The sequence below is a fragment of the Lolium rigidum genome, chromosome 4 (assembly GCF_022539505.1).
Source record: "Lolium rigidum isolate FL_2022 chromosome 4, APGP_CSIRO_Lrig_0.1, whole genome shotgun sequence".
NCBI lineage: Eukaryota > Viridiplantae > Streptophyta > Magnoliopsida > Poales > Poaceae > Lolium > Lolium rigidum.
The window spans coordinates 26,560,165-26,569,290 of NC_061511.1; the positions used below are offsets into that span (position 1 = coordinate 26,560,165).

Here is a 9,126-nt window from a genome sequence, read left to right on the forward strand (position 1 = left end):
ATGTCATATACATTGTTTTGATCGCTGCATTCACTACATATGCTTTACAAATAGTATGATCAAGGTTATGATGGCATGTCACTCCAGAAATTATCTTTGTTATCGTTTTACTCGCTCGGGACGAGCGTAACTAAGCTTGGGGATGCCGATACGTCTCCAACGTATCGATAATTTCTTATGTTCCATGCCACATTATTGATGTTATCTACATGTTTTATGCACACTTTATGTCATATTCGTGCATTTTCCGGAACTAACCTATTAACAAGATGCCGAAAGGCCAGCTTGCCGTTTTCTCGCTGTTTTTGGTTCCGTAGAAGGCCGTTCGGGCAATATTCTCGAATTGGACGAAATCAACGCCAAACCTCCTATTTTTCCCGGAAGCATCCGAACACCGAAGAAGAGTCGGAGAGGGGCCAGGGGGCCACCACACCACATGGCGGCGCGGGCCGGACCCCGGCCGCGCCGGCCTAGGGTGTGGCGCCCCGTGTGCCCCTCGCGCCGCCTCTTCGCCTATAAAAGCCCTTTCGACCTAAAAACGCAGTACCAATTGACGAAACTCCGTAAAGACTCCGGGCGCCGCCGCCATCGCGAAACTCCAATTCGGGGGACAGAACTCGTTTCGGCACCCTGCCGGGACGGGGAATTGCCCCCGGAGCCATCTCCACCGCCGTCTTCACCGCCATCTTCACCGCCATCGCTGCATCCATGATGAGGAGGGAGTAATCCACCCCCGAGGCTGAGGGCTTCGCTGTAGCTATGTGGTTCATCTCTCTCCCATGTACCTCAATACAATAATCTCATGAGCCGCTTTACATGATTGAGATTCATATGAGTTTTGTATCACTACTATCTATGTGCTACTCTAGCAAAGTTATTAAAGTAGTTCTATTCCTCCCGCACGTGTGTAAAGGTGACAGATGTGTGCACCGTGTTAGTACTTGGTTTATGCTATGATCATGATCTCTTGTAGATTGCGAAGTTAACTATTGCTATGATAATATTGATGTGATCTATTCCTCCTACATATGCATGAAGGTGACAAGTGTGCATGCTATGCTAGTACTTGGTTTAGTCTTTTGATCTATCTTACACTAAAGGTTACTAAAATATGAGCATTATTGTGGAGCTTGTTAACTCCGGCATTGAGGGTTCGTGTAATCCTACGCAATGTGTTCATCATCCAACAAAAGTGTAGAGTATGCATTTATCTATTCTCGTTATGTGATCAATGTTGAGAGTGTCCACTAGTGAAAGTGTAATCCCTAGGCCTTGTTCCTAAATATCGCTATCGCTGCTTGTTTACTATTTTCATCGCGTTACTACCGCCGCAATACTACCACCATCAACTACACGCCAGCAAGCTATTTTCTCGGCACCGTTGCTACTGCTCATATATATTCATACCACCTCGTATTTCACTATCTCTTCGCCGAACTAGTGCACCTATTTGGTGTGTTGGGGACACAAGAGACTTCTTGCTTTGTGGTTGCAGGGTTGCATGAGAGGGATATCTTTGACCTCATCCTCCCTGAGTTCGATAAACCTTGGGTGATCCACTTAAGGGAAAACTTGCTGCTGTTCTACAAACCTCTGCTCTTGGAGGCCCAACACTGTCTACAGGAAAGGAGGGGGAAAGTAGACATCAGGCGGCGGCACCGCCGCTCGTGGAACTGGCGGCGGCGCTAGAGTTCTTCTTCTTCACCATTGTGAGATCTGGGAGAAATCGGAAGACAGTGGTGGCGGCGCGAGCGGTTGTGAACAGGAGAAGAAGAAGAACAGCGAAGGGATGAATGGAGGAGAATGCTAGGGATTTCTCTCTCTTGGGGAACTTAAGGAAGGCTTCATATTGTTAATGGGCCTTTTCTCCAATTAATGGTTGCGGAAATCGAGGAGGTGCCTCGCTAACCGTGTAAAGAGGAGCAGGAATTGCTCGAAAACAGGGCTGGCAGGTCGCGTCTTATCAGTCAAAATGAAGGGGACAGAAAAACGACATCAATGACGTCATGAGGAATGATTGCATACGAAGAGATAAGAAAGTATCGAGTGATCAACTTAAGCCTATGCACGGATTGCGAGCATCCGCACCTAGGCTCGGGGGCTACTCCCATCGGGAGTGCTGACGCGCACCCGATAGAATAAAGGTTCGAAGGAAAAACTTGACTTGAGTCTGTACCCGGACGTAAGCGCCCGTGCCCGGACTCGGGGCTACTCCCATCGGGAGCACCGAACGTGCACCCGATAAAACTTTTCGCACTCCAGGATCATGCCCGGGGACTTGATTCCGTGTAGGGTAACGTTGTTTTGCCATCGGCGGTTAACCAACGAAGTTGGGCACGTTATTCGTTATCCCTTGCATAAAGAAAATGTATCGGATGGACTATAAAGACTTGCAGGAAAAAGCTCGACGAGAAGAAAATGTTCGAGTGGTACAACTTGAGTCTACGCACGGATTGCAAGCATCCGTACCTAGACTCGGGGGCTACTCCCATCGGGAGCGCTGACGCGCACCCGATAGAAAATAGAAGATAGAAGAAACGCAAGAATGATCGAGGAGAAGGACTTCGGAAGAAGACATGCTCTAGTCTCTACCCGAACTATGTTCGGCTAGACACTCGGGGGCTACTGACGTGGGCATTACCCTTCGGGTAACCAATGTTGCTCTACCCTACACGGTCCAACTGGAGGCCCATGAAGGTACCCGATGGCAAGAGGGGCCACTAGGGCGGTACGACGGAAGATTACTTGGAGAACAAGACACGGAAGAAACCGAACAAGGAAAGATTGGAGATAGATCTACTGTAAACCTACTCGTACTCGATTAGACCTCTCGGGACCTGGCCACCTATATAAAGGCCAGGAGAGGGGCTATCGAGGGACACAATCAATCTTAGCAAGATTAGCCAGCAAGAGCTTAGAACTAGGTTACCCTAGCAGCTAGCATCTCGACGAGATCACAGCCGAACTATTCGGCACCCCATTGTAACCTGTTTTCATCATAATCAAAGAACAGACAGGCAGGACGTAAGGGTTTTACCTCATCGAGGGCCCCGAACCTGGGTAAATCGCTCTCCCCGCTTGTCTGTGAACCGATGTCTCGTGTCAGCTTGTAGGATTCCATCAACCCTAAGCCCCTATCGGAGGGCATTGCCGAGGAGCACCCTCGACAATTAGTATAAATGGAAACTGAAAAAATAGCGGTTAATGGAAAAAACCAAGATTCCGGTTAGTTCGGTTTCGACTTCGGTTCGGTTTTCGATTTCACGGTTTTTATGCCCACCCTGATTCGGAGTCAAGGCAAGAAGCAAGCCACACGGTCAGCTTACCAGTTGAAGCCAAGGGGCAAGGCTCCAAACCGATACACTCCGGACGATTATGTCAACCGAGGAAAGAAGGTTGTCATTGAGGAGGATGAGGCGCCGCCGCGGAGATCATCTTTGAGGAGGATGAGGAACGATGAGCCGTTATCTTCAGAGGAGGAGGAGCAGGAGGAGCAGCAGGAGCAGGATCCACGGCAGCGGACGAAAAGGATGGCCGTCCGGAAGCAGCCCGTGAGGACGGCACGTCGAGGACAACACTAGGATTTGCTACGTGTTGTTGTGAACTCTATCTTCATAAGTATCGTGTTGTGAACCCTATGTCATTTCAAATCATGTCTCTATTGCTACGTGTTGTTTGAATCTATGTGCTACGATATGAGCTATGATGTGTGCTATGTGTATGTTCTATGTGTATAAAATTACTATTGTTGTGTTGAAAACTGTTTAAATAAGGCATGAATTTTCATGTTTTTAACACAAGTAAACGTGTGGCGCCCCTCACGTCGGCGCCACACCTCACTATGTGGCGCCCACGGCGTCGGCGCCACATATGTTGATTATATGTCGAAAACATCCATGGGCTCCGAACGCTTGGTCCTTAGCCGTTCTGGCGAGGCTGTTTGTGTGGCGCCGGCGGCATCGGCGCCACACTGTTTGTGTGGCGCCCATGGCATCGGCGCCACACAAACAACCTCGCCAAAACGGCTAAGTCCAAGGCGAATTGTCTTACAGTATGTTTTGGCCAATTATAAGTGCATGTGTGGTGCCGTTGGGAGCGACGCCACACAACCTGCCACGTCGGATCGACACATAGCTCAGCATCGAGGGCGCCACGTCGGCTGGGAGAGTGGCGCCGCACGCATGGGCGCCACAGAGTGAGGTGTGGCGCCGGCGTGAGGGGCGCCACACAAAAGGGTTAGATGGCTGAAATAATTTGGCCGGAGGATCAGTCTGTGCTATAGTTGCAACAAAAAGTTATTTCTGTGTAAATCCACTATGGCTAGAAAGATTTAATCCCTTTAGCAAATTTTAGGGGGTGCTCCTTTACGCCGACCTGATCGGCGCGAGTTGAGTTGCCGCACACCCCGGCCGCACATGGGCTTGACCCATTACCACGCAGCGCATTCTGTGTCCGTTCGCGTTTCGGTTCGCTGCTTATATCGTTTGTTTGTTCGGAAACTGACTTATGAAAACAAAAAATCAGTATGTTCAGATTTGAAATTTTTGAAAATTCTAAAAAATGTTTAGATTTTTTTTACTTTGTTTGAAATTTGATTTTTTTTGAATATGAACATTTTTCAAAATTTGAAATTTTATTTTTTAAAAAAATCATTTTAAATATGAACATCTGTCACGTTTGAACTGTTTTCAAATATGAACGGTTTCCAGATCTTAAATGGTTTTCAGATTTTGAATGATTTTCAGATTTGAACGGTTCTCAAAATTAAATGAATTTCAAATTTGAACATTTTCTCAATTTGAACAATTTTTAAAATTTAAAAATTCAAATCTGAAAAGTAAATATAAACAAAACCGAAAACATAAAATAGAAAAGAAAAACAGAAAAAGAAAAACGAAAAATGAAATAGAAAAAAGAGAGAAAAAAATGAAAACGAAAACGAAAACGAAAAAAACCACCTGGGCCAGGCCCACACCCACGCGGCGTGGGTGGTGGCCGGTAGCCACCAACCTGGTCGGTGTATAGGTTTTCCCGATTTCAGGAGAATGGTTTCTAGAAATATTTGTTACAGTTGTATGGGTCTTGGGGCTAAAATGGGCCACAATGAGGAAGCCTGCCCAGTAATCCACCCGCAATGCTTCCATATTCCTGCGATTAATAGATTTGATCGTGTTTTTCAGAGCAACAACATATTTTATTAACAGAAAATAAAGTTACATAAATAAATATAAGGGGCAACTGAAAGACAGAGTGTTAATAAATTCATGCATTTGGAGGATCCCCTATTTCTCGCTAGTACAGGAGCTGAAGTCCCTCCTAGCTTGCCATGGGCCGCTCCGACGCGGCCCAACAAATGGTATTGCATTTCATTTTCATTTTATCATTTATATTTTACCTTTTAAAAACATCTTGAAAATCCGCATTTTTCAAAAAATCAATTTTTTTTAATATTGAATTGTAAAAAGTTGACTGTTTTTCAAAACTGAACATTTTTTGAACTAACTTTTTGAAAATCTAGTCAATTTTCAAATTTGAAAAGTAGATAAGAGTAAAAAAAATAGAAAAGACAAAACGGAAGCAAAAACTAAAAACAAAAAACGGTATAAAACAAAACAACCACTGAACCCAAAAACATGTGGGAAGCTTCTAGAAACATCCCATAACCGGCAAAACCTCAAAAAAAAACTGCTAAAACCATCCCATGTCGCTGACGCTAAATGGGCTAGCCCACCATTCGATGGCTTAAAGAGGGAGCGAATCGCAGAATGGAGTTTGCCTACATTTGGACACTTGTCCCAGAACTCCTGGTTTTTGTTACGATGTTTCATAACATTTTTGTTAGATTTCAAAAAAAAAGGTGGATTTAGTCATTACTACCAAAACGAATCCACAATCAGATTTTACAAACGCATGCCCACAATCTGTTTTATGCATTGTATTCAGTCTCTAACAATCCAACCAACGGCCATTCATGCATCACTGGTTTTCCTCGAAATATGCTTCCGTTCTGCTTTATAAATAAAGAAACTATCATACAAATTTCACACATCATAGAAAACGGTCGTTAGAGACTGGGCGATGATGGGACGAACGACAACGTGACTAAGCGAAATAGCAGCTATCCGCCATGCCATCCTCAAAGCTTGCCCTATGACCGCTCTATGACCGCGCTTCTTGAGCCACGGATCCTCGATTACCAAGTCATCACCTTCAAGAAAGGATGTGGTGCGGTGACGCCGCTGCTGCCCGGGCCAGCAAGCTGGACCTAGGGTTTCATGCATCACTGGGCAGGAATAATAACCCTTGGAAAGCAAAAGGAAAGAACTACAGTGACTCCTCTAGCCTGAATTAGTTGGACGTAGCCGTATATTACGTCCAGTACAAATATATTTTTGAACTGCATCAATTAGTTTGGGCCAGAAAAATAATAAACAGTTAAAAAATACTCGTTTCCAGACAAATGAACAAAATAACTAAGCGTGGATAGCTGAGCACAAATGTGCATTGGTAGCCACCCAAAAACACAGAGCGAGCAGAGCTTAGCAGGCAGGGGAAACGAGACTGTACTCGTTATCCAGACCTCACCCACGTAGCCAGCCACAGCGAGCTATCTGAGCCAAAAACCTGTCGACAAAATCCTACCGTGTCGTCTCCACCATGGAGACGGCCACCCTGACGATAAGCTCCCGGTGTCTCGCCGCCGCCGCCGCCTCGCATGGCGCTCACCGGAGAGCAGCGGCGGAAATTGTACCGCGTGCCGGGGCAAAGCTTCGGCCACAAGTGCGGCGGCTTCGTGCACTGCCGCCGGAGCTGAGCGAAATCCTCGCTCCCAAGCTGGTGCCAGGCTCACCCGCAGACACCGGCGACTTCTCCGCCATCATCCCCATCAGGCGAGTATAACTCTGAACTCTGAAGTCCGTAGCACACATATGCATCATGTTGTATAGCAGCTGGCTCGCAGTCAGGTTCTATTTCAGTTTCTGACTTGGTTTGTGCCACGTACGAATGCGCAGTGCCGTTATGCTGCTCTTCTACTTCGTGACCAACTGGGTGTTCCCCGCGGTGATCATGAAGGGGATGCAGCCCAACGCCGAAGACGAGGCCGCCGCTGCAGAAGCAACGCCCATGGATTCGTCGTCGTTGCCGCAGGGAAGTGATGCTGCCGCCAACGGTAAGGTCAAGAAGAGGAGAAAGAGAAGAAGAAAAGCAGCCACGGAAGCATAATTTAGCTAGCCAGCATACTTGCGTGTGTGTGTGTGTGTGTGTGTGTGTGTGTGAAAGGCTCTATCAGAATAGACTCTTCTTGTTGCTCTACTGTATTATCATTTTATCAAAGATCAGAAGTTCAGATGGACACATTATCTATTTCCTCTCAATAATAAAAGTAAGTAGCAATCGAAGGAAGATTCTGATAGGATGAGAGAACATTTTGAATCTACATTCACGGACACGGTTTTTTCAGCACCCATGCACACCGGTGCCCTCTTTTTGAAAAAGAGTTGATATTTGTGCTTTCGAGTCTTAAAAAATCACAAACTTTATTTTGAGAATATGTATGGATGGCATGTATATCCGTGTGTAATTTCAGTAGAAAACAATTTTTATCAGAAATTTGTTCTTTTGCATTTCCCAAAATAAAAGATAATTTTAAACAATATTTGTGGCGTACAATGTCATTATTGTTCTCCCTCTGTTAATTAATATTCGACGGTCCGGACGGCGACCCTTTCACTGGCCGAGGGGGGCCGCTCGAATTCGACGGCGCCGGTGCTGAGGGTGCTGAGGAAGAGGGCGGGGGTGAGAACGAGGAGGACGACGAACACGAGGAGGTGGAGGACGACGACGAGGACGAAGAGGGCGGCGAGGAAGAGGACGAGGAGGGTGCCGGTGACGATGATCTCGTGGAGGTAGACGCGGACGGCGTGAGGACGAAGAAGAAAAAGAAGAAGAAGTGGACGATTTTGGAGGATCTTTGTCTGTGCGAGTCGTGGGCGACAGTGAGCCATGACTCCATCATCGGCGCCAACCAAAAATATGGGAAGTATTGGGCGAGGATCAAGGCCGAGTTCGATGAGCGCAAGCTCATCAAGAGCGACTACAACAAAGTGACAATAAAGAGGAGCCAAAAGGCAATATCGACGCGATAGGCCATCATCCAGGCGTCGGTGAACTCCTTCCTGTTAGATGTATATATTTGTATATTATAGTTTACCCATATGTTAGGGAGCTTCCTGCATATTTGCACCTGTACATGTACTATATATTGTGGCCTTTGGCCCCATGGTAATACAACAAGCATATTGCCCTAACATGGTATCAGAGCCAAAATTGGTCCTCCTCCTCTTCTAGTCCGTACGGGCGTTTTTTTTGAAGCTTGTTCCCGGTCTTCCTCCGCCGCCGCCGGCTCCTCCCCCGTCCGTCCGGCTCCTCCCTCGCCCGTGGCCAGATCCTCCTCATTCCTTGTGCACCGGCCGACTCCTTCCCTCGCCCGTGGCCGCTCCGCTCTCCTCTCTCCGCCCCGGCCGCCGGCTCCCCCGGCCGCCCGCTACCCGCCGTTCCGACCGCCGCCCACACCCGCCGGCCGCCGCCGCCCGCCGGTCGCCGCCGTTCCGCGCCTCCGGCGCTCCGCCGCCCGCCCCGGCTGTTCTTCCTCTCGTCGGGTTTCCTCGACGGGTGAGTTTCTGATCGGTTGCGTTATCGATCCGATCTGAGTTGAAAAAAAAACAAAAAGAAGAAGGGTGCTGCTATGTCTTCCTCTTCGGGCTATGTTGCGATTCCTCGCTACCCGGTGATCTTTGATGGTGCGAATTATCCTGATTTCGCTGCCTTCATGCGCGTCCACATGCGCGGTCTTCGTCTTTGGGATGTGCTTTCTAGCGAGGTCTCCTGTCCGCCGCGCCCCGTTGCTCCAACGGCGCCTACTACACGGACCCCCGTTGCCCTTGCCCCTGATGCTACTCAGGCGGATAAGGATGCATCCACGAGTGCTGATTCTACTGCTCTGGCTGATTATGACCGCAAGGTCCAGGACCACTCTACTGCCGTCGCGACTTACCGGCTGGATCTGACTGACTACACTCAGTGGATAGATGAGGATGCTCGTGTTGTTGCTGTTCTCACCTCCGG

The 9,126-nt window shown here is 47.8% G+C and overlaps 1 protein-coding gene across 1 annotated transcript; it reads left to right on the forward strand.

Annotated features, from left to right (window-relative positions):
- Nucleotides 1–6,574: 6,574 nt before the first annotated feature.
- Nucleotides 6,575–7,314, forward strand: LOC124708363. The gene is made up of 2 exons (XM_047240033.1): nucleotides 6,575–6,890; nucleotides 7,014–7,314. Exons 1-2 carry the CDS (start codon nucleotides 6,658–6,660, stop codon nucleotides 7,222–7,224), a joined length of 444 nt encoding a protein of 147 aa, XP_047095989.1. The 5' UTR covers nucleotides 6,575–6,657; the 3' UTR covers nucleotides 7,225–7,314.
- The last annotated feature ends 1,812 nt before the right edge of the window (nucleotides 7,315–9,126 follow it).

Excerpts from the sequence above, each read along its gene's own strand:
- LOC124708363 (XM_047240033.1), top strand. The coding sequence starts at position 6,658 with ATGGAGACGGCCACCCTGACGATAAGCTCCCGGTGTCTCGCCGCCGCC. Across the intron at positions 6,891-7,013 it reads TCCGCCATCATCCCCATCAG|TGCCGTTATGCTGCTCTTCT; the intron begins GCGAGTATAACT and ends ACGAATGCGCAG.